Raw genomic sequence first — 25,502 nt, forward strand, 5'->3', positions numbered from 1 at the left:
TTGTCATAAGAAATGCAGAAACAACAAATGAGACTCTGGAAGAAAATACTAATTATCTCAATGTTATTAGAGAGCTGAAAGCTGAAACAGATAAGTTAAGAACACAACTAGCTGAACAAGCTAATACAGTATCAGAACAAGGTAACAAGATAGATGAACTCCAAAAATCAGTAGAGGGGAGAGAGAATAGAATAAGTGAGGCTGAAGACAGAATTAGCAAGATTGAGGACAAATTAGAGATAACTAAAAAAGAAGTAAGAGATCTCAAAAAGAGATTAAGAGATACTGAAAACAACAACAGAGATGTATGGGATGACTTCAAAAGAAATAATATACACATTATTGGCTTACCAGAGGAAGAAAGAGAGGGAGTGGAAGAAAGCATTCTTCAGGACATAATAGCTGAGAATTTCTCTAATCTAGACAACATAAAAGACATAAAGTTTCAAGAATCCCAGAAGGTCCCAAACAGGCTTTCAACCAAGACTACTGTATCCTGCTAGACTGTCATTCAGACTAGATGGAAGCATAAAAACCTTCTCAGACAAGTAACAGTTGAAAGAATCAACTATCACCAAGCCTGACCTGAAAGAAGTTCTGAAAGGTCTCCTATGAATAGACCACCATAAGTATGCCATATATCAGAACACTCTAAAAGTCTACAAGAATGGCGTTAAAATAGTTTCCATCTTTGATATCAATAAATGTCAATGGCCTGAATCCACCCATTAAAAGGCACAGAGTAGGAAGATGGATTAGAAAACACAGCCCAACAATATGCTATCTACAGGAAACCCACTTAATTCAACAAGACAAACACAGACCCAAAGTGAAAGGATGGAAAACTATCATATAAGCCAATGGACCATCAAAAAAGGGCAGAAACAGCTATTCTCATATCTGACATGATAGACTTTAAAATCAATAAAATTAAAAAATATAGGGGTGGACACTACTTAATGCTCAGTGGATCAGTCAATCAAGAGGACTTAACAATTATTAACATCTATGCACCCAATGAGAAGCCATCTAAATACATCAAACATCTACTGAAAGAGCTACAGCAATATATTAATAGCAACACAGTCATAGTAGGGGACTTCAACACCAACTCTCTCAACTCGACATATCATCCAGGCAGAAAATCAATAAAGACATGAGGGAGCTAAATGAGGAGATAGATGAACTAGAACTATTGGACATTTTCAGAGTCATTCACCCTAAGAAACTGGAATACACATTCTGCTCAAGTCCACATGGGTCATTCTCAAGGATAGACCATATGTTAGGCCACAAAGACAGCATCAACAAATTCAAGAGCATTGAAATCATCCCAAGCATCTTCTCAGACCACAGTGGAATTAAACTAACACTTAACAATCAACAAAAGATTAGTAAGAGTACCAAAAATTGGAAGCTCAATCGTACACTACTTAACAGCTACTGGGTCAAAGAGGAAATAAAGGAAGAAATCAAAATGTTTTGAGACTTCAATGAAAATGAAGACACAAGCTATCAAAATATTTGTGACAAAGCTAAGGCAGTTCTAAGAGGGAATTTCATAGCCATACAAACACACATTAGGAAACAAGAAAAAGCAAAAATAAACAGTACATCTTAAAGACGAAGAAGAAGAAGAAGGAGGAGGAGGAGGAGGAGGCGGGGGAGGAAAGGAAGGAGAAGAAGAATGGAACCCTACAGAAACCAGAAGGACAGAAATAACTAAAGTTGGAGCAGAAATAAATAACACTGAAAATAGGAAAACCATAAAAAGATCAACAAAAGTAAATGTTGGTTCTTCCAAAGAGTGAACAAAATCGAAAACCTTTAGCCAGACTCACAAAACAAAAAAGGGAGAACACCCAAATAAATCTTATTGTAAATTAAAGAGGAGATATCACAACAGACACTGCAGAAGTTCAACATATCATGCGAGGCTTCTATGAACAACTGTATGCCACAAATCTAGAGAACCTGGAAGAAATGGACGATTTCCTAGATACCTACCAACTTCCAAAACTAAGTAAAGAGGAAGTAGATAACATGAACAGGCCCATCACAGCTAATGAAATTGAAGCAGTTATCAAAAATCTTCCCAAAAATAAAAGTCCTGGACCAGGTGGTTTTACAAATGAATTCTATGAAAACCTTCAAGGAAGACTTAATATCTCTAATTTTAAAAGTCTTCCAGAAGATTGAAGACACTGGAATACTCCCTTCCAGCTTCTATGAAGCCAACATCACTTTGATACCAAAAGCAGACAGGGAAACAACCAAAAAAGAAAACTACAGACCAATATCTCTGATGAACATAGATGCCAAAATATTGAACAAAATTCTAGCCAACAGGATATAGCAGTATATTCAAAAGATTGTTCATCATAACCAAGTGGGGTTTATCCCAGGGATGCAAGGTTGGTTTAATATATGTACATCAATCAATGTGATCCACCACATCAATAAAAGCAAGACCAAAACCCACAAGGTCATATCAATAGATGCAGAGAAAGCCTTTGACAAAATACAACATCCCTTTAGGATCAAAATGATCATTCACTATTCACTATGAAAAATGTGAATAGATGGAAAATTCCTCTAGATAGTGGAATCTATATATAGCAAACCTACAGCCAACATCATACTCAATGGTTAAAAACTGGAAGCATTTCCCCTCAGATCAGGTACTTGACAGGGCTACCCACTATCAGCATTATAGTGTTGGAAGTTCTTGCCATAGCAATCAGGCAGAAGCAAGGAATTAATGGGACACAGTTTGGAAGAGAAGAAGTCAAACTCTCTCTATTTGCAGATGACATGATAGTATACATAGAAAAAACCGAAAGAATCCAGCAAGAAGCTTTTGGAAATTATCAGGTAATACAGTAGGGTGTCAGGCTACAAAATTAACATACAAAAGTCAGTGGTATTCCTCTATGCAAACACGAAGTTAGAAGAAGATGAAATCCAGAAATCAATTCCTTTTACTATAGCAACAAAAACAATCAAATATCTAGGAGTAAACCTAACCAGAGAAGTGAAAGACTTGTATTCTGAAAATTATGAGTCACTACTCAAGGAAATTGAAAAAGACACAAAGAAGTGGAAAGATATTCCATGTTCATGGGTTGGAAGAATTATCATCATCAAAATGAATATACTACCCAGAGCCATCTACACATTTAATGTTATCCCCATTAACATCTGAAACATGTTTTTTAGAAGAATAGAACAAGTGCTACAAATGTTTATCTGGAACCAGAAAAGACCTAGAATTGCCAAAACAATCTTGAGAAGAAAGAATAGAACTGGAGGCATCATGCTCTCGGATTTCAAATTGACTTATAGGACCATTGTAATCCAAACTGCTTGCTATTGGAACATGAATAGACATACTGACAAGTGGAATAGAATTGAGAGCCCAGAAGTAAGCCCCCATACCTATGGACATCTAATCTTTGACAAAGGTGTCCAGACTATGAAATGAGGAAAGCAGAGTCTCTGCAACAAAAGGTGTTGGAAAAAATGGGTTGAAACATGCAGAAGAATGAAACTGAGCCACTATATTTCACCAAACACAAAAGTAAAATTCCAAGTGGATCAAGGACTTGGATGTTATACCAGAAACTATCAGATACTTAGAGGAAAATATTGGCAGAACTCTTTTCTGCATAAATCTTAAAGACATCTTCAATGAAATGAATCCAATTACAAAGAAGACTAAGACAAGCATAAACCTGTGGGACTACATCAAATTAAAAAGCTTCTGCACAGCAAAAGAAACTACTACCCAAACCAAGAGACCCCTCACAGAATGGGAGAAGATCTTTACATGCCATACATCAGAAAAGAGGCTAATAACCAAAATATATAAAGAGCTTGCCAAACTCAACAACAAGAAAAAAAATAACCCCATCCAAAATGGGGAGAGAACATGAACAGATATTCACCACAGAACAGATCCAAAAGGCTGAGAAACACATGAAAAAGTGCTCCAAGTCTTTGACTGTCAGAGAAATGCAAATAAAGACAACAATAAGATACCACTTCAATCCTGTGAGAATAATGTCATACATCAGAAAAGGTAGCAGCAACAAATGCTGGGGAGGTTGTGGGGGAAAGGAACCCTCCTGCACTGCTGGTGGGAATGTCAGTTGGTCCAACCCCTGTGGAGAGCAGTCTGGATAACTCTCAGAAGGCTAGAAATGGACTTACCCTATGATCCTGCAATTCCTCTCCTGGGGATATATTTTAAGGAACCCAATACACCCATCAAAAAAGATTTGTATATACCTATGTTCATAGCAGTACAATTTGTAATAGCTAAAACCTGGAAGCAACACAGGTGTCCAACAACAGATGAGTGGCTGAGCAAGTTGTGGTATATATACACAATGGAATACTACTCAGTTATTAAAAACGGTGACTTCACCGTTTTCAACCGATCTTGGATGGAGCTTGAAGAAATCATGTTAAGTGAAATAAGTCAGAAACAGAAGGATGAATGTGGGATGATATCACTCTCAGGCAGAAGTTGAAAAACAAGATCAGAAGACAAAAACACAAGTAGAACCTGAACTGGAGTTGGTGTATTGCACCAAAGTAAAAGACTCTGGGGTGGTTGGGGGGGGGGAGAGTACAGGTCAAAAAGGACCTAGTGGGGGTTGTACTGTTATGTGGGAAGCTGAGAATTATTGTGCATGTATAAATTACTGTATTTACTCTCGAATGTAAAACATTAATCCAATAAAGAAATTTTTTAAAAATCTAAAAAAACTGTGAAAGCAAATTGTCTCTATATTTGTCACCTTACCACATCCAATTAAAATAAATCCTGAACACAGTTTCCACCATGAACAGAAAAATGACAAGAGTTGACACTGATGGTCAGAATCAAAAGGATGGGCTTTTCTTTCTTTTCTTTTTTTAAAATTTCTTTATTAGTGATTTAATCATTCACAGTCAAAAGTAAAATCCAATAGTTTGTTCATGTATAACATTTCAATATAACAATACAACCCCCACTAGGTCCTCCTCTGCAGGACGGACTTTCCAAAGATGGGTTTTAGGTGGAACAAGGTGGAATGGATGCTTTTCTTCTCCCAGTTTCTTTGGTTGAGTGTTTCCTAAACCCCAGATAACACATGCACCCACATGCACACACAGCTCATATGCACATACACACGCAGTTGAGAAGTCTTACTTATGGTGAGCAAAAGGAATTACAGGATATGAATGTAATTAGCATAAAACTGGCATCAGGTTGTCCTCAAGAGCCTACGACAGACTTAAGCAAACTCTCGAGGAATTGTGCATATAAGATACTATTTAAGTAAGCGACTAGTGGGAGTTCCCTCCTTTTTCTTCCAGGAGTATCTCTGGGGTTCAGTGCAGGCACTATGAAGTCACTGCACCTGGTGGACATTTTTTCCATTTTATTGGATAAGATAGAAATTGAGAGGGAAGGGGAAGATAGATAGATAGATAGATAGATAGATAGATAGATAGATAGATAGACAGACACCTGCTTCACTGTTTGTGAAGCCTCCTCCCTTCAAGTGGGGAGCTGGGGACTCTAACCGGATGGGTTAGCGCATGGATCCTTGAGCTTAGTACTGTGTGCACTTAGATGGGTGCACCGCTGCTGGGATCCATTCCTTTCTTTCTTTCTTTCTTTCTTTCTTTCTTTCTTTCTTTCTTTCTTTCTTTCTTTCTTTTCCCTTTTGTTGCCCTTGTTTATCATTATTATTGTTGTTGTTGTTGCTGTCATTGTTGTTGGATAGAACAGAGAGAAATCGAGAGAGGAGGGGAAGACAGAGAAGGGGAGAAAAAGACACCTGCAGACCTGCTTCACCGCCTGTGAAGCGACCCCCCTTCAGGTGGGCAACCAGAGGCTCAAACCTGGATCCTTACTCGGTCCTTGCTTCGCGCCATGTGTGCTTAACCCGCTGTGCTACCGCCGGACTCCCTCTGTGTTCCTTTTTTATTTTTCTCCTCCCCACTCCCTCATGCTCACCCTTTGGCTGTTGTGGGTGCTGATTGATCTTCGCTGGGCCGATGTGTGTGATGCCACTATCCCCTGGACCTGCACGTGTTAAAGCTGAAAGCTGGCAAACTAACCTTAAAAGACTCATGACTCCTGCTACATGTCGAGCTAACCTATTCTTCTATTTTTGCATCATGGTTTTTATGTACCTAAATGTTTCTTAAATGCCAAACAAAAGCCCAGCAAAAGTTTCCTTTTTCCATAATGTCACACACAGCACACAAGCACACACAATGACAAAGGTGGGAAGAAGCATGTGGCTGAGGGACCTGGTGTCCTGAATGCCTTTGGCTTTCTTGTCATATCTGTATTCTGGATGGGGTGCTGGAGAAGTAGGAAACACCAGATGAAGGGCAACTGAAAAATTCTGTGGAAAAGCCACAGCACAGATGAAGTGGGCTGGAGGAGGCTAGCAGGACATTTCCATAGCAGCTCCCCTACTACAACCCAAGAACCCACCCCACCCCACCAAACAAGGCACATGACAAGCTGGGATTTCCACCCTTGAAATCAGGCTGTGTCCCTAAGACTATTGTAAAATGATAGTCTTAAGAGAAAAACAAAGATAAGCACAAATTTCCAAAATATTTGTGTTATACTTATGTCTGACAAAGGATTAGTGTCCAAAATATCTAAAGTGTGCCTATAGGGCAGGGAGTAAATAGCATAATGGTTACGCAAAGAGACTCATGCCTGAGGCTCCGAAGTCCCAGGTTCAACCCCTGCACCACCATAAGCCAGAGCTGAGCAGTGCTCTTATCAAAAACAAACAAACAAAAAAAGTGTGTCTATATATTAATGAGAAAAAGATTAACAATCTAATAGAAAAATATGCAAGAGACATGGATAGGTATTTCACAGAGAAGAAAAAAACACAAATGACCAATAGACTGTAGAAATATGTTCAACCATGGCCAGGAAGGTGGCACAGTGGATAAAGCTGACAGCATAACATCTATACAAAAGACTTCCATGCCTGAGACTCTGAGCTCCCAGATTCAATCCCTGGCACCATTGTAAGTCAGAGCTGATAAATAAAGCATTGAATTACCAAGCAGAATGTGTCAGGTTTGATCCCTAGCATCATGTATGCCAGATGCTCTGGTCTTCTCTACTCTCTCTCTTTTATTGATAAGTAAATAAAACTCTAAGAAAACATTAGGGGCTGGAGAAATAGCATGGTATTTATAAAAACTAGCTTTAGTGCCTACGGCACAAAAGGTTCCAGTTTCAATCCCCAGAACCACCATAAACCAGAGCTGAGTGGCGATCTAGTCTCTCTCTGTATCTTTCCCTCTGCTTCTCTCTCCCTCTCCCTTTCACTCTTTCTCTCTCTCATAAAATAAAGTATAAACAACTTATCTTTATATACAGAAATATGTTCCACCTTACAAATAAGAGAAATGCAAATTACAACAATAATTATACACATTGTTGAATTCTGAAAATACTTAGAATAACAGCTCTTAATATACTGATGCAGAGAATGTAAAATTCTGCAACTGCCTTGTAAAACAATTTAGCGTGCTCTCTTAGATTAAAGAGGTATAATATCCTTCCACTCAGCAGTTCATTCCTGGGTATATGCATTCAACCAGAGAACAAAATTATTACAGATGTACACAATGGATTATGCACCACACTGTTTGTAGTAGCATTGCTTGTATTAGAAGAACTTGGAGGCAATCCAAGTGCCTGTTAAGTGAGGAACGAATAAATATATTTTTATAATAACTCTATAGCAGTAAAAATGAATGAGCCTAGGGCACCAAGTAAAAACCCTGTGGTGAGGGGTAGACATGCAGCTTCCTGGGACAGTGGGGCGTGGGAGTGGGTGGGAGGGATGGGTCACAGTCTTTTGGTGGTGGGAATGGTGTTTATGTACACTCCTAGTGAAATGTAGTCATATAAATCACTAGTTAATTAATATGAGAGGGGGAAAGGCAAACGCTAGAAGAAGAAGAAGAAGAAGAAGAAGAAGAAGAAGGAGAAGGAGAAGGAGAAGAAGGAGAAGAAGGAGAAGAAGAAGAAGAGGGGGAAAATTAATTGTATGTCTCGAAGTTTTTCAAAACACAAACTAAATCTTTTTAATATATAGGGTGTGTAATTGATATGCAGACTCTCTCAAAAGCCTAGACCAAGTAGATCAGAAGCAACCAATAGCACAGCTATATACAAGATACTGGGTACTGTACAGCAAACCCTAACAAAAGGACTTTTCAAAGTTAACCCAATTACCAATTAATGTGATGATAACATTAACTATTGATTGTCTTTTTGAACCCTAAGACAGCAGGAACCTCACATCTCCACTATAGAGCCTCTACTTCCCCCAGTCCTGGAACCCTTGGATAGGGCCCACTTTCCCGTATGCCTCTCCCAATCCATATCAAATAATATTGCATCTGCCGATCACAACCTAACTAACGCAACAATTGCCATCTCAAAATACTTCACTTCAGACTGTGTCCAGAGACTTCATGTGTGGAATGACAATCCTTCAGCTTCATTACTCGGTCACCAGGTTCCAGATGTCATCAGGATGCCGGCCAGGCTTCCCTGGACTGAAGACCCCACCAATGTGTCCTGGAGCTCCACTTCCCCAGAGACCCACCCTACTAGGGAAAGAGAGAGGCGGACTGGGAGTATGGACCGACCAGTAATGTCCATGTTCAGCAGGGAAGCAATTACAGAAGCCAGACCTTCTACCTTCTGCAACCCACAGTGACCCTGGGTCCATGCTCCCAGAGGGATAGAGAATGGGAAAGCTATCAGGGGAGGGGGTGGGATATGGAGATTGGGTGGTGGGAATTGTGTGGAGTTGTACCCCTCCTACCCTATGGGTTTGTTAATTAATCCTTTCTTAAATAAAAAAAAAAAATTAAAAAAATGAATGAGCCAGAACTGTAAATAGTGGATGTTAACCACAACATAATGTTGAATGATACAAAAAAGTTATATAATAAAAACACTGTGATAAAATTTAATTAAAATATGTATCACCAGAGACAAAAGTTGGTCAATATGTCAAAGAAGAAAAGAATATGGTCTGGGCTGTGGCACACTTGGCTGAGTGCATATACTACCATTTGCAAAGACCCAGGTTCAAGCACCCAGTCCCCATCTGCAGGGGGCAAACTTCATGGCCCCCTCACCTCTCAATTTCTCCCTGTCCTATCAAGTATAAAAAAAATAAATCATTAAAAAAATCTTTAAAAAAATAAAGGATCTAGGGGGCTGGGCAGTAGCACAGCGGGTTAAGCTCACATGGCATGAAGCACAAGGACTGTCATAAAGATCCTGGTTCAAGCCCCTGGCTCCTCACCTGCAGGGGGCTCGCTACATGATCGGTGAAGCAGATCTGCAGGTGTCTATCTTTCTCTCTTCCTCTCTGTCTTTCCCTCCTCTCTGGATTTCTCTTTGGCCTACCCAACAACAACAACAGCAATAACAATACTAATAACAACAACAGTGATAAACAACAACAGCAACAAAAGGGGAAAAAATAAAATAAAGGATCTCAACCAAATCAATACAACCAGTACCCCCCCCCCACATTTCGCTTTGAAGTGTGTCCAGAGATGCCAAGAGTGGAATGTCAGTCAACCCTTCAGCTCTATTACTCTGGTGAGACCTTTTGTAGCTCATAGGACTCCGCAATTCTACTTTGAATGGTTCACTTCCTAACAAAGCCACAGAACCTAGATATAGACCAGGGCCCATGAGATAGAGCACATGTGCACATGTATTCATTAAGTTAGGGGAAAATATATACCATAAAGTAAAAGTGGACAGTCATAGGCAGTGACTCAATTACTGCAGCAGACAAGTAAAAAGACACTTTTTAAAAATTAAGTACCCTATGGTTTTGTTAATCCTTTCTTAAATAAAAAATAAAAAATTAAATAATTTCAATCACCAAAAAAAAATTAAGTACCATACAAATAGTCTCTACTTAGACTTAAATACCTACTTCCTATTTCACTTCCCTCAATCACTCCAAGGCTAACCTTGTCAGATAAAGTAAGTACTACAAAAGCTAGATACGAGCAAGAGACCAGCATACTTTAATGATGGCTCTTTTGGTCACTACCAGGCCACCCCATCATCTGGGGCCCTAATCAGGGAATTCTGGGATTTCTAAATAGACATGATGGGCCTAGACCTCTAACAGATCCCTCTCTCCATTGTCACTGGTCATCTCCATCAGTAATAACATAGTGGGCCCTCTTGTGGGCCTCTACAGGACCTTGCCTTCAATGTGGGTTAACAGTAGTAGGGACTGCCCCATTCCCCAAAGGGAGACTGGGTCAACATACTCTGCCACTCAAGGAAGACAGGCCCTGCAATGAATGCAGCCTATAATATTCTTAGTTATGACCACAGAATATGAGCTCATACCTACAGGGATGCAGAAGTTACACAGGCTCCTGTACTGAATATGGGCCCCAGATCAAATTGATGGGGTTTACATTTAGTATTTATATACTTTCCCCATATTTGGGAGCTATTCCCTACCCTGATCTAGCTTTCTGGTCCTATTTCCAACTCTGACACTATCTCCCCAGACAATACCTTTAGTCTACCTGTATATTTGTTGTTGGGCTCAGGCCAGGGTTGGTAAGGTTGTGGGAACCTTAGAATATACCTAGAATAGACCTACCAGCTTTTCCCAAATTGGAGACCCCAAATCTCATCTGCTATATTCTTACCTTTAGGTTCCTGATTATTAAACAATTTGTTCTGGTTTGTATCTTAATGCTTTTTCATTCACCAAGTTGCAGATACTACCATGAACTTCAACCTGACTTCCCTGGGCAGACGACCTCACCAATGTACTCAGGAACCCCAACTCTCCAGAGCCCTGTCCCACTAAGAAAAGATAGAAGCAGGCTGGGAGTATGGATCAACCTGCCAATGCCCATGTCCAGTGGGGAAGCAATTACAGAAGTCAGACCTTCCACCTTCTGCACCCCATAATGATCCTGGGTCTATACTCCCAGAGGGATAAAGAATAGGAAAGCTTCCAATGGAGAGGATGGGATATGGAACTCTGGTGATGGGAATTGTGTGGAATTGTACCCCCTCTTAGCCTATAGTCTTATTGATCATTATTAAATCAATAAAAATAAATAAATAAATAAATAAATAAATAAAGGAAAAGACTATGTAGAACATTGGTGGTAGAGTTTAACTTGAAAGAAAAAGAGAATTGATCAAGGATGTTGTATTGAGGTCTTCAACTGAAGATTTATTTTTAACCACTATGGTGGAGATCTAACTATTCACTATATGATTTTTAAAAATTTATTTTCCCTTTTGTTTCCCTTGTTTTTCATTGTTGTTGTAGTTGTTATTGTTATTGATGTTGTCATTGTTAGATAGGACAGAGAGAAATGGAGAGAGGAGGGAAAGACAGAAGGGGGAGAGAAAGACACCTGCAGACCTGCTTCATGGCTTGTGAGGCGACTCCCCTGCAGGTGGGGAGCCAGGGGCTCAAACCGGGATCCTTTCTCCAGTCCTTCCACTTCACACCACATGCACTTAACCCACAGTGCTACCACCAGACTCCCTATATGATTCTTTATGCCTTTTCTTTTCTACAGGTGAAAACACTTAGAATGAGCCACCTTGGATTGGGGAGGTAGTTCAGTGGTAGAGCACCTGCTTTGCATAGGTAGGACTCTGTGTTTAATTCACTGCACCATTTGGAAGCACCATTTTGGAAGAGAACCCCACAGTCTGAGGAGCAGTGCTCTGTCTCCCTCACTCCTTATTCATCAAGCTGGGGAACTGATGAGACCCTGGGTTCTACCTCTGACACTGCATAAAATTAACTAGACTCATATGCAAGATTCCAGTTTCCTTGGCAACACCAAAAGCATCATAGTCAGGAGTCAGTACATCTTCTCTGTCAGGCCTGATCAAGGTATTGACCTGGTCATGCCAGTGTCACAGAACCTCTTCACAATCTGATTAATTGATGCTTCCTGCCTTGACATTTGCAATGAGCACAAGTATGTTGTTCCTTCTATTTTCTTCACAGAGACTGTATGATGGCATGGCGATCAAGCTTGTATCTGCTTATACCTTCCAAGAAAAAACTGTCTTGGGCCGTTAGAAGGTGGGTGATGTGTTGATCTTTTTTTTTTTTTTTTTAAGATTTATTGTTTATTTATTATCCATTCAGTCAGAGAACAAAATTATTACAGATGTATACAATGGATTACATATCACAGTGTAGTAGCATTGCTTGTATTAGAATAACTTGGAGTCAATCCGAGTGCCTGGTAAATGAAGAACTTACTTATTTAGGAAAGAGAGAGCCAGAGCATCACTCTAGCACACGTGTTGTCAGGGATCTAACTTGGAACCTCAGCTTGAAAGTTCAATGCTTCATCCACTGCACTACCTCCCAGGCACTTGGATCTTCTCTGAGGCTGTGGGCACACATCAGAGCTGCTTTCCTGCCTCTCAAAGCCTTTGATCTGGCTTTCACTTTGGGAGGGGCAGGAGTTTCCTTTTTTTACTTAGGGTGCCATATCCGTGAACTAGATTTTGTACTTCTTAGCATCAAGCATGTTATAATAAAATATCAAAAAATATATGTTTAGAGGGCTCTGAATTCCAGTTCCATCAGGACCCAAAGAGAGAGAAGAGGGAAAAAAAGGAGGGGATGACCATAGAAAAAAATGAGCAAATATAGATTTAAATAGTAGTCAACCCATGTCTATGATCTTGGGAGAACTAATGTAGTTTCCAGTAGGGGCACAGAACTCTGGTGGTGGGAAAGGTGTGGAATTATACTACTGTTATCTTATAATTTTGTAAATCAATACTAATCACTAATAAAAAATAAAAAGTCGGGGCCAGGCAGTGGTGCACCTGGTAGAACACACGTTACCATGCGCAAGAACCTGAGTTTAAGCCCAGTCCCCACCTGCAGGGGGGAAGTGGTGAAGCTGCAGGTGTCTCTCTGTCTCTTCCCCTCTCAGTTTCTCTCTGTCTCCATCTAATAATAAAAAATAATAAAAATAAAAAGTCAGATTTGAGGTTGGTTTTGTTTGTTTGTTTTTTCTGTCCACTGAGGAAAACTCATGGCACCCCATTCTGACTGTGCTGATACCTGTGCTGTAGTGTTGATGTGAGAATGGGTGTGTCGCCACAACATGACTTGTCTGGACTCACATTGCAAAACAGTCACCAGAAAGCAAACATTTAAACAGATAGATGGAGTCCTTCTGTGATGCCATAAAAAGAGACACTGGAGGGAGCTATTTCACTGCTCAGGTGCTCAGCTGGCCTTTACCTTTGACAATTTCATAGAGGAAAAGGCAGCTGAATGGGAAGCAGGAGACAGGAGTTCCATTTCCATATTTTCTTATAATTCTCTGTGTGGTCTTCATAGGTCGTCTTCCCTTCTCTGCCTGTTTCCTCATGTAAGATGAAACAGAGCCTTCTTCAAGAAGTCTTCCAGTAGGAAATCTCATGATCTGTAAGTAGTCTTTCCTCCCGACTGGGTTATCACAGGAGCTTTGTACCAGCACAATGGATCCAGCTCTCTCTCTCCCACACCCCATGTCTCCTTTTTTTTTTTTCCTTTGACAGAAACAGAGAGAATTTGAGAACAAAAAGGAAGGTGGGGCGGGGGGGGGGGGGGGAAGTAGCACAGCTTCACCACTCATAAAGCTTCCCTATGGCAGGTATGGACCAGGCACTTGAACTCATGTCCTTGCACATAGTAACATATGTGCTCAATTGTATGTTCCACTGTCCAGCCCCTAATAAGTAGCTATTAAATCATGCCAGTCCTCAAGAGTTGTGATAAAAAGTGCTAGAAAGTCATAAAGCCCTGATAAGTCACAAGAGATTGAAAGAATTCCAGCACTGTCACATGGGAATCTATTCTTAGATTGAATACCTGTATTTGTCCCCTTAATACAAACTACACATTGGCTTAAGTCAGTATGGATCATATATATATATATATATATATATATATATTTTTTTTTTTTTTAACCAAAGCACTGCTCAGCTCTGGTTTATGCTTGTGTGGAGAATTGAACCTAGGACTTTGGAGCCTAGCAAGAATCTCTTTGTATAGTCATTATGCTATCTACACCCACGCTGGATTATATTCTTAGATGAGAGAGAAAGGAGAGCTGAGTTCTCTGATTGAATTAACTTTTTTTCCCCCATAGAGAGAGAACACCGCTGCTCATGATTCAGTGTCACAAAAATAAATGTTTGGGGCTTGGGATGTAACTTTGAATGCATGAAGTCTTAAATTCCATCCCATGAAGTCTTAAATTCCAGCATGTAAAAGAAAAAAAAAAAGAGAGAGAGTAAAATAAAGATTTACCTTTGTTACTATCTTACAATCAAAGTTTGGTTTCACTGTGTCTTCCTGCTGCTCTTGTATTTCAAAAACCGGATTCTGGTACACAGAAAGAATCAACATGTAATCAATAAGGCACATTTGTTATTAAGCATGTTTCAGCATATTTACCAGAAGGTCAGTATTTCTACAAGGAGCATTTAAATTATATCCCTTGTGAAGATGGCATTTAGCCTCCATTAGCACATGTCAAAGGTAAGAAGAAAGGGTTTATTAAATAGTTAGAGAGTATATAATTTACTCTTCACTTTGACCCAACTGGAATATACAACTGCTACTGGGAACAAGGATGTTTTCCAATTAATTAGCTATTATAAAGATGTTTAACATCAGGTCCCCTTAAACTTTTGCATGACACACAAACTATACATTCATTCCTTTGAAACATCAAGCCTTCTGATTGCAGCTTTTGGGGTGTTCCCAGAAAGTGCTACTTATAAGGCTACAAAGTATCTTCATGGCAACAGTGAAGAGACAAGAGGGTAGAAATCCTATTAAAGTTTTGGCACAAAGACATTGAAATAAACCTAAGAAGTGAAAGCACAAAAGAGGTATGAGGCATCCCCCTCCCATCCCCTTCCATGAGATGCCAGTGCATGCACCCCACACTGGATGCAGAGCAGAGTGAATGTGGATGCCATGTCAGCTTGCCTGGAGGCTAGTGGAATGTTGGGGTGCTGGTGGTTGAAAAGTTGCTCGTGAGGTGATAGCCTAGAGGCTTTGGGGTCTTATGTGTCCAAAGAAAAAGAGAGAGGGAGGAGAGGACCACATGAGGGTGCTGGTATCAGTGGTTGAAGAGAGAACCACATGGTATGCTATGAAGAGAAAGACATGGCCATGATGACTGGAAGGTTGGTGGCTCTGAGAAAACTGAGCAGAAATGTATATACACTAATGATAACGGGAGTGAGGTTCTCACTGTCAGAGAAGTAACATGCAGAAAGGACAAGAGTAAAATTCTGGGGGCAGATGGAAATCAAGATGAGCCCATGGTTTTACAATTTATAAAGAGATGGTTGCAGGTGAATATGAGTAGCCACATGGCCCACAGGCATTTATTTCCTACCTCTGCCCACTGAGGAGGCCTAGAAGCATGGCTCCTCCAGAGTAGGCCAGATGGACTCTAAATCCTACTCTGCAGCAGAAAGGATCTAGGTCACTGAGGCAGTAGGGTACAAAACAGGAAAAAAAAACTAATAATAAAATAAAAAACAAAAATAATAATAAAACAAAAAATCTTGCTCAGAACAGAAAACACTAAGCAGAACTTGGACTGAAGTTGGTATATTGCACCAAAGTAAAAGATTCTGGGGTCGGGGTGGAGAGAGTTCAGGTCCTCGAACAGGATGGCAGAGGAGCTTATGGGGGTTGGATTATTAAATGGAAAACTGAGAAATGTTATGCATGTACAAACTATTGTATTTACTGTTGACTGTAAAACATTAATCCCCCAATAAAGAAAAAAAAATCTTGTACCAGAAAGTAAGAAAACGCTCAGGAAGTGGTGAGAATATACTGTAAGGATACAGTCTTCATACTGGAAGGACTCCCGTTGTTCCAAATCTGGGACAAATAAAGACACCACCAATTAGATTAAAAAGAATAAAAAGAGCCCATGATAATATGAGTGATGAATGAATGAATGAATGAATAGGAGAGAGGGAATGTCTCCCTTACACTTGGATGTCTACTAATTAGTGCAGAAGAGAAACCTCAGTGGGTCGTCTTCATGATGTATGCTGACACAGACCATCATCCTTGGGGACTGGAACTAACAGATGAGACTGAAGGAAGAACAGCATGTTGGCACCATTTCTGAATATTTCTCCACTGAGGATTTGTAAGACACAAAGGGAGGAAATGATTACCCATGGTGGAACAGGGACAGCGGTGTGCAAGGCCCTGAGAAGAGCACAGCCTCATTTCTGAAGAACTCCTGCTCCAGGCACATGGCCTCTACTAGCCTTCAGACGGAAAAGCCCTCAGATGGAGAAGCCCTGCAGATCTAAAGTGAGATCCACATAGATTAGACAAAACCCTGTACTCTTTCATCAACAACTTGAGTAATGGCCACAGAATGAGGCACTGGAGCTCCAGACTGGAAAGATTGAAGAGACCTGACAACTAAAAGCCTCCTATATTGAACGTTGACCAGCAGCACAAAGTCATTACTGTGATAGTTGGTGAAACGGGAATCTGACTATTGGCTAGTGTGGCACTGCATCAATGTGAATTGCCTTATTTGACACTTACATAGTCATTATGTAGAAGTGTCCTTGCAAGTGGTAAGGAGTGAAAAACATGCTGAAGAGCTGAAGTGCTTCCTATCTACAGTGTGCTCTCAAATAGATCAGAAAAGCAGTGGGAAAGGATGTGTACACACACACACACCTATCTGCTTCAGATATGGCTAAAGATGGCATGGATACTCTAGGTGAGAGGATTTCTTTGTATAATTGTTGAAACTTTCTGCAAATGTGAAATCATTACAAAATGATTTTTAGGGGAGTCGGGCAGTAGCGCAGCAGATTATGCACACATGGCACAAAGCACAAGGACCAGCATAAGGATCCCGGTTCGAGGCCCCAACTCTCCACCTGCAGGGGAGTCACTTCACAAGTGGTGAAGCAGGTCTGCAGGTGTCTTGTCTTTCTCTTCCCCTCTCTGTCTTCCCCTCCTCTCTCCATTTCTCTCTGTCCTATCCAACAACATAAATAACAACAACATTAATAACTACAACAATAATAAAAACAAGGGCAACAAAAGGGAAAATATACAAAAAAATTTAAAAAAAAGATTTTTAGTGAAGTAATGTTATCATATACTAGAGAGTGTCACATGGTGGGAAGGAAAGAGGAGAGAGCCAGAGTACCACTCTGGCACATGTGGTCCTGGAGAAGGACTCAGGAGCTTCAAGCATTCATGTCTGATACTCTGCCAGTTGACCTATTCTCCCATCCAGACAAAATATTTTTATTAATGTCTAAAGAGGCAAAGGAAGGTTTGAAGCACAAGATTAAAAGAAGTCCATGAGGCTGTGGAGATGGCTTGAAGGGTGGAATGTAGGCCTTCCAAGTGTAAGGCCCCGAGTTAGGCCTTGCACCACATGAGAGCACCAAGAGCAAAGAAAGGGAGAACTCACTGGATGTTGGAGTAGGGCTTTGGTGTCTTTCTCCCCCTGTATCTCTTTCTCATGAAAATATAGATTGAAAGGTGGGCCAAGGAAGTGGATCAGCACGCACAGAGCCCTGGGTTCCTAGGCACTACATATAAGAAAGGAAATTGGGGGTCAGGCTCAGTAGGTTAAGTGCATGGAATTGCCTGTGCCAAAGTGATGCTTATGTTTTTTTTTTCTTTTATATTAAATAATTTTTTTTTTAAAAAAAGAAAGAAAATAAAAGGAATCCAGGGCAACAGAGCACTTACAATATTCAATGATCCTATTTGTATATCTAGTTATATAAATCTATCTGTAGCTATGTTGATAAGTTACATTCTATAGCATTTAAAAGTTCAAGACCAATGGAAGACTATTCAGCTTCTAGTTCACTGTTTTTCCTAAATATGTTGCTACATATAATTTTTTTTCTTTTTTCTTAATTTTTAAAACATTTTTATGTTTATTTATTTATTCCCTTTTGTTGCTCTTGTTATTTTTTATTGTTGTAGTAATTGTTGTTGTTGATGCCGTCATTGTTGGATAGGACAGAGAAAAATGGAGAGAGGAGGGGGAGACAGAGAGGGGGAGAGAAAGATAGACACCTGCAGACCTGCTTCACCGCTTGTGAAGTGACTCCCCTGCAGGTGGGGAGCCAGGGCTCGAACCAGGATCCTTACACCAGTCCTTGCGCTTTAGCGCCACGTGCACTTAACCTGATGCGCCACCGCCTGACCCCCTCCTTTTTTTTTTCTTTCTATTTTATTTGATAAGAAAGAGAAATTGAGATAGGAGAGAGGGAAGGAGGGAGGGAGAAAGATAAGACACTTGCAGACATGCTTCACCACTTGTGAAGTGTCTTACCTGCAGGTGGGGAGAGGGGGCTGGAACCCAGGTCCTTACACATGGTAATGTGTGCATTCAGTCAGATGCACTGCCCAAGCCCTCCAAATATGTTGCTTTGTATTACAAATAATGCCATTACGTAATAGTGGTAAAAATAATGCTTTTTATTTGTACCTACCGTGTTTTTTATAAAGATTTTAAAATATATATTTACTTATTTATTGGACAGATACAGAGAGAAATTGAGAGGGAAGGGGAGATAGGTGGAGAGGGTCTTGAACCTGAGCCTTGCATATTGCAACACGTACTCAGCCTCTGTACTTACATTGCTCTTATTATGTGCCAGCGCTACTTGCTTACATACATCTTTCTTTTCTTTTTGGGCTGTCAGGTTTATCACTTTGTGATTCTACAACTCTCAGTGGATATTCATTTTTTCCTTTCAACTTTAAACACAGAAAGATGAGTAGAGAAAGAGAGAGACCAGCAGAGGGGAGTCACCACAGCACTGCTCCATTGTTGGTGGAGCTCCCATAGGTGCTGTAAGTGGTGCTTCTATGTGATGCCAGGGACTCGTCCAGGTCCTTAAGCAAGGTGAAGTGTGCTGTACCAAGTAAGCTTTCTCTTGACCTATTTTACCTATTCTTTTCATTTTACATATTTTAATGCAATCATAATATAATATTGTGTAAGGTGAGACTATTATTAAGTTTATTTCTACATAAGGAAACTAAGTTAGAGAGGGGTTGAGTGTCACTTCCAAGTTCATGAGAGAGATGGGATTTGGATCCAGGCAGCTGGCCCTAGAGTTCATATTTTTATACATCTGATCTTTGTTTCTAGAGCTCACTAAAAAAAGATTGATTATTCACTAATGAGAGAAAAGAGGAGGAGAAAGAACCAGATCAATACTTTAGCCCTTTCAATACCAGGGATCAAACTCAGGACCTCATGCTTGAGAGTCTAATGCTTTATTCACTGAGACACTTCCTGGGTCACCAGAACTCATTTTTAAATCTCTTCAGGATATATGATCTGTGCTCCTCCCACACCTATTTTCTTCATTGGCAAGAAGCCCTGGATTGATGATCTGCATTGGATAAATAGTTGCTGCCTCACAACTAAGCGCAGGGGTGAGGGAGGGAGTGGCTCTGTCTCTGGTTAGCCATCAGTGCACTGTCCCCTCAGCATTGCCTCTCAAGACATTAAAGTACATTTTCAAGATAAAACAGATGGCATGGGGTAGGATGTCAGAGAAAGAGGAAACACCAGGGACTCAGACACTTTCCAGGGCAGTCAGAGGGGACCAAGTAACCACCCTGCCACTTCCCCTGTTGGCAGTGAGTTAAATGCAAAGGATTCAAAGATATGTTTTGTTTGTTTGTTTGTTTGTTTTTCCTGCTCAGTGTTTTACAACCCAATGAAAAGCACTCAGGCAGAGGGTGGAAGAGGGACGGCTGAAATGGCAGATGCCTAGGCTGAACCCTAAAGAACCTGCAAAATGGAATATGGGGGATGGTGAGAAGGTGAGAAGATAGAGCTGCAGGCTGGGGAAGGGTCTTGGTTGGAAAGGACACATTGCACCCCCTCCTAGGGCTAGTGCCCTTTGGCTGTTGGGTGCTGCAGCCTCCTTCTAACCCCCACCCGCTCATGTGCACGTGCAAACACACCAGTCTTTGAACAGCCCTGCCTCATCCCTGTTATTCCAGCCACCCTCTTATTTAGGGTCCCCTTTCCCTTCTCTAAAAAGCATCCTGCTTAGGATGAAAAAGTCTGTGGTCATCTTACTCAAACCCCACTTCACTTACCCTGACATTGTAAACTATTCTGTCTCCTTGGCACCCCCAAATCATCTTTCTCCCTACATCTGTAGAAAGGGACCTAATTCCACATTCTGCCAGTGGCAGAGTGAGCCATGCCTAGAGTCTTGTCTGATGAGAAAAGTCTCCAATTAAGAGAAAGAAAGCTGACTATCCGAGTGGTATTCATATCCAAATCATATAGGCTGCAGGATTCAATAAAATAAGCACAGTGGTAAACAAAAAAACAAACAAACAAACAAAAAAAGGCTGGGGGGGATTGGAGATGGACATAATCCAAATCTCAAAGTGGTTTTTATTCCACTAGAAGCCTACCAAATTGAGAGGAAAATATGTGTGCATTTTGGTGTTTCAGAGGTCTTTAGAGGGCCGTTAGCTACAGACCACTGCTCTTCAGTAATTAAAGACTATATGGTTACTGAGTCTTGGTAAACACACTTCTACCACCTTTACATGGAGACTTAAATGCTTATTTGTGTGCACTTTCAGAATCAAAGCTGAATAGATGTCTTCAGGCCCTTCTGAGAATCAAAATGACTTACATAAATCTTACAGATCTAAACACTGTATGCCACCACAAAACTTCTTAGTTCTATTGCCCATTCAAAGCATTGACATAGTTTTATCTCAGGGTTGCATAAAGCAAAGTACTGGCCCCGTCTGGTGTATCTGAAATACTCAGCTTTCTTTTTCTCCTGCTAATGTCGTTGCAGGAACTATAGAAAAAGACTTTCTGGGGAGATGAAATGTAATGAATGGAAAGGATTTTTCTAATGAGCCATTAGAGATTTTTCATGATCCTTTAGAAAATTTGACAAGATTCAGATTTGCTTACAAGTTTGAATTGTGTTTAAATGGGAAACCAAAGCTCCAAGATGCCGTGAGAATGTTTGCTTGGAGCTTCTTTTCATTTGGTTAAGTTCAGAGTGCAGTCCTAATGCTAGCTGGCTTTTACAGGCTAACCTGCTCACTACTGGAGCCATCAGGCAGGAGTGATAAGGTGAGCTCTGGAGTCCTACTGTGTGCCAGGTTCTGTTACAACTACCAAAATGTGGGATGAGTTTTTAAAAGACATACAGGAAGGTTCTCAGAGACATGCCTTAAATAATGATAGAATTTTTAACAGGAAGAAAACTGGGGTGTGGGTGGAATGAATGAGAAGGATTCTGGGTATAAAGAACAGTTTGGGAAGGCCTGGGACTTAGAGGATAGAGCATAAGCTTTAACCATGCCTGAGGCCCTGGATTTGATCTCAGAACCACACAGAAGTAACAACAGAGCTCCCTGAATGATAGAATAGTGCTGGTGTTTCCCTCTCTTCCCTTCTCTCGTGCTGAAAAATGTAGACCAAAAACTGGAACCGGATGCTTGCTCAAAGGTATTGCATATGCCCAAGGCTCTAATTTCATCTACTGCACAGCATTAAAAAAAAAAGTTGTCTCAAAATCAGGTAGGAAGGAAGAGTGACAGATATCAAGGCAAAGTAAGCACTGATGAGGTTACAGAAGACATTAAAGTCTCTTTATAATGTCTAGCAAGTTTGCATTTTGTTTTGAAACTCCCAGCAGGAGGCTGGGCATCAGTGCACTTGGCTGAGTGCACACATTACAGTATACAAGTTCAAGCTCCTGGTCCCCACCTGGTGGGGGGGATCTTTAGGAGCAGTGAGGCAGTGCTACAGGTGTCTCTCTTTCTTTATTCCTCTCTATTTCCCCTCACCTCTCTCAATTTCTGTATATCCAAAACAAACAAACAAACAAACAATAAGAAAGTCCCTGAAAGAATGAATGACACAATTAAATCTCTGCTAGCAGATCTGAACTGTAATTGAGAATGGTTAGAAGTCGAGACTGATTAGGAGGATGTTATAATTGTCCAGATTAAACTCACACACACGCACTCATGCATGAACGCGCACTAGGATGACAGCAAGGGTGCCCAGAGAAAAAAAAGAAGGAATAGATTTTTAAAACTCATAACTAGGGAGTTGGGCGGTAGCACAGCAGGTTAAGCGCAGGTGGCGCTAAGCGCAAGGACCAGCATAAGGATCCTGGTTCAAGCCCCGGCTCCCCATCTCAGGGGAGTCACTTCACAAGCAGTGAAGCAGGTCTGCAGGTGTCTGTCTTTCTCTCCCCCTCTCTGTCTTCCCTTCCTCTCTCCATTTCTTTCTGTCCTATCCAACAACAACAACAACATCAATAATAACTACAACAATAAAACAAGGGCAACAAAAGGAAATAAAGAAAAAAGAAAAAAAATTTTTAAAAAAAGCACTCATAACTCAGATCTACAGGATTTAGCAACTGCTACTATTCAATATATGTGAGAACTCCAAGGTAACTCTGAGTCTGAGAGAGGCTATGAGTGCAGATTTGGAGTTGAGAGAAAATAAGTTGGCTCATCCTGACTGTGGGGAGCTAGGGAGGAATTGTGGGGAAAGCACAGGTCAGTCTGTGTAATCTATGCCACACTGCTAAATATAAAAAACCATGTGCTGGGTGCAGGAAAAGCTGAAAGCACAAGAGAGAAAAGGAAGTACTTTACAGAAAGCAGATAAGCCTGCAGGGCAAAGTCTCAGAGAGAGGTTTTGTGTGGAGTGAATTATCACCAGAGATGGCGAATGAACAAAAACTCAAGGGAAATGACACAGGGAGTAAGAGAAAGGGGGTGAGACTGAGATCTCTACCCCAGGAACAGTTAAAAGCTAAAATGCAGAGGCAGGACAGAAATGGTCAGAGGGGTAGAGCAAAGTAGTCTAGAAAGCACAGTGACTGAGAGACAGGTCTTGATAAAGGGGGTCAGAGGTCAGAAGGTTGAGCAGTTACTGGAGCTCATGTGTGAATCTGACCTGCCTCTCTGCTCATGCTCAGCCTGTGTAAGAGGTCTTTCAGGGGACATCCCCAGAGTCACACAATCAACAAGTAGATGGGCAGGATACATCAGGAAGTCTCAGTTATTAAAAAAAAAAAAAGTAGACGGGCAGAGCCTCTAAATCAGCCAGGGCGCCTCCTAAACCTGTCACTTGGCCATGTGCTGAGGTAGTGTCTGCCTCAGCAAGGGAAGGGACAGGGACTCCCACTTTGTGCTCATGGCAAGCCTAGCACAGTGATTCATGCCCCATGTGACAGCAGGCTTTGGTACCTGATGGGGTGTGGAGAGCAGGTGGCAGCTATTCCAAACAGATCAGGAGCACCCTGTTCCTCTGAGTCCTGAGCTAACTGAGAAATCATACTTAAAAATTTTAAAATTATTTTTATTTGTTTATTGGATAGAGACATCCAGAAATTGAGGAGAGAAATGGGAGATAGAGAGGGAAGGAAACAGAGAGACACCTGCAGCCCTGCTTTACCACTTGGGAAGCTTTCCCCCTGCAGGTGGAGACCAGGGGCTCAACCTTACAGTCTTTGTGCACTGTAACATGTGTGCTCAATCAAATGTGTCACCACCTGCCCCCATTTTTTAATTGCCACCAGGGTTATTGCTGGGGCTTGGTGCTGGCATTATGAATCCACTCCTGGCAGCCATTTTCCCTTCCCCCCCATTTTATTTGATAGGACAAATATAGATTGAAAGGGAGAGGGGAGACAGAGAGGACATGAGAAAACAAGACACCTGCAGACTTGCTTCATCACTTGCAAAGCCTCTTCCCTGCAGCTGGGAAACAGGATCTCAAACCTTGTGCATGGTAACATGTGTACTGAGCTGCGTGCACCACTGCCCAGTGCCCCATACTGAGAAATCATTTCACACAACTGATACCTATGCTAAAGGAAGTATCCTTAAACTAGGATGCTTCTATAACAGAATGTAGTGACCAACAATTTCCTTAGTATATACAAATAGGGCTATTCCTTATGAATATTATAAAAGTATTCATCGCCAAAACTTTTTTGTGTCCTTTGTTTAATATATTATGAAAATGTTCACCATCAAAACTGTACATACTCTTTTGAGTTCCTTGACTTTTTCTTTTGAGAGTATGATGTTTCCTTTCAGAATTATTGTGGCATTAACTTCTGGATCATGGGAAACAAAAGAAAAACAGATCATGAGAAGGCTGGAGCCAGCAAAGGAATAAACACCAGACTGAGGTGGGGAGATGCCCTCAGTAACACTGCAGAGTTGTGGGAAGGGAAGAAAGCCCACTTTACCCCCCTTGAGAGAGAAAGAACATTTCCACACAGCAGTGGCCTTTAAGAAAACCCCCTCCCTCAGCATTGGAAAGGATTTTTTTTTATTATTTCTTTATTGGGGAATTAGGAGAGGATCTTATTAGAGCAGCTGCCATATTTGTCTGCCTCACAGAGAAGTACACTATTGGGCCACTGTTCACTGGGCAACTGGTTCCCCTCTCAGTATGGCCCCTTCTGTCCTGTTATATTCATCCCTGAGGACAGAAGAATTTTCTTCTTCTGGATCCAGAAAATCTCCTGGGAAGATGGAGGCCAGCATGTGCATAAGGCTTTCAAATCAGAGCAGAAGAGGTTGTTGGGAATCAGCCCTGGGCTGTAGCCTAAAAAGTTAGCATCTTGATCATCTTGGAGGGCTAAGCAGCACTTTTAGCAGAGGGGACTTGAAATGAGCTCTTGGCTGGTAAGATAGCTCACCTGGACAGTGTGCTGCTTTTCCATGGACACAGCCCAAGTTCAAGCCTGGTTCCCACTGTTCTGAAGGAACCCATGGTGCTATAGTGTCCTTCTATCTTTCTGTTTCTTTCTTTAATTAGATCACTGTTTAGTTCTAGCTTATGGTGGTGCTCCAGGGGTACTAGAGCCTTAGGTCTGAAGGTCTTCTCATAACCATTATGCTAGATGCTACTTCCCTGACCCTTGTCTCTCTCTTTTTATCTGAAAAAGTTGGCTTGAAGCACTGAAGTTCCAGTCATGACCTCCCTCCTACCTCCCTCCCACCCCCACCCCCCAAAAAAAAGTGCTTTTAAATTAAAAATATTTGAGAAGTTTAGAAGGAGGTTAGTTCTTTGAAGGCTGATCCCTGCTGGGGAGATAGTATAATAGCAAAAGACTCTCACATTTGAGGTGCTCAGGTCCCAGGTTCAATCACCAGTGACCTTATAAGGCAGTACTATGCTCTTTTTCTCTTTCAGCTCTTTCTCATTAAAATAAAGATATATATCCCCAATCCACTGAATGGAGAAAACAATGAGTGGGAGTGAGAGCACTGTAACCCACTCACTGGAGAATGTGCATCACAAACTTGGAACTGGCCCACCCACTGCCC

General features: G+C 41.1%; 1 protein-coding gene and 1 long non-coding RNA gene across 2 annotated transcripts in view; one reads left to right on the top strand and one right to left on the bottom strand.

Annotated features, from left to right (window-relative positions):
* The window catches only part of LEMD1 (LEM domain containing 1), a 46,790-nt gene that overhangs the window by 13,945 nt on the left and 7,343 nt on the right, over window positions 1-25,502 (bottom strand). The window contains exons 4-5 of the mRNA XM_060178707.1: window positions 24,210-24,280; window positions 14,406-14,480 (exon numbers count right to left, since the gene is read on the bottom strand). Of these exons, the coding sequence (XP_060034690.1) occupies window positions 14,406-14,480; window positions 24,210-24,280 (146 nt within the window). The remainder of the gene's footprint in view (window positions 1-14,405; window positions 14,481-24,209; window positions 24,281-25,502) is intronic.
* LOC132534615 (uncharacterized) lies at window positions 13,424-16,916 on the top strand. Its single transcript, XR_009546333.1, has 3 exons — window positions 13,424-13,538; window positions 14,848-14,992; window positions 16,140-16,916. It is a non-coding gene; the product is annotated as an uncharacterized LOC132534615 (long non-coding RNA).

Source organism: Erinaceus europaeus, chromosome 19 (genome assembly GCF_950295315.1).
Source record: "Erinaceus europaeus chromosome 19, mEriEur2.1, whole genome shotgun sequence".
NCBI classification, from domain to species: domain Eukaryota; kingdom Metazoa; phylum Chordata; class Mammalia; order Eulipotyphla; family Erinaceidae; genus Erinaceus; species Erinaceus europaeus.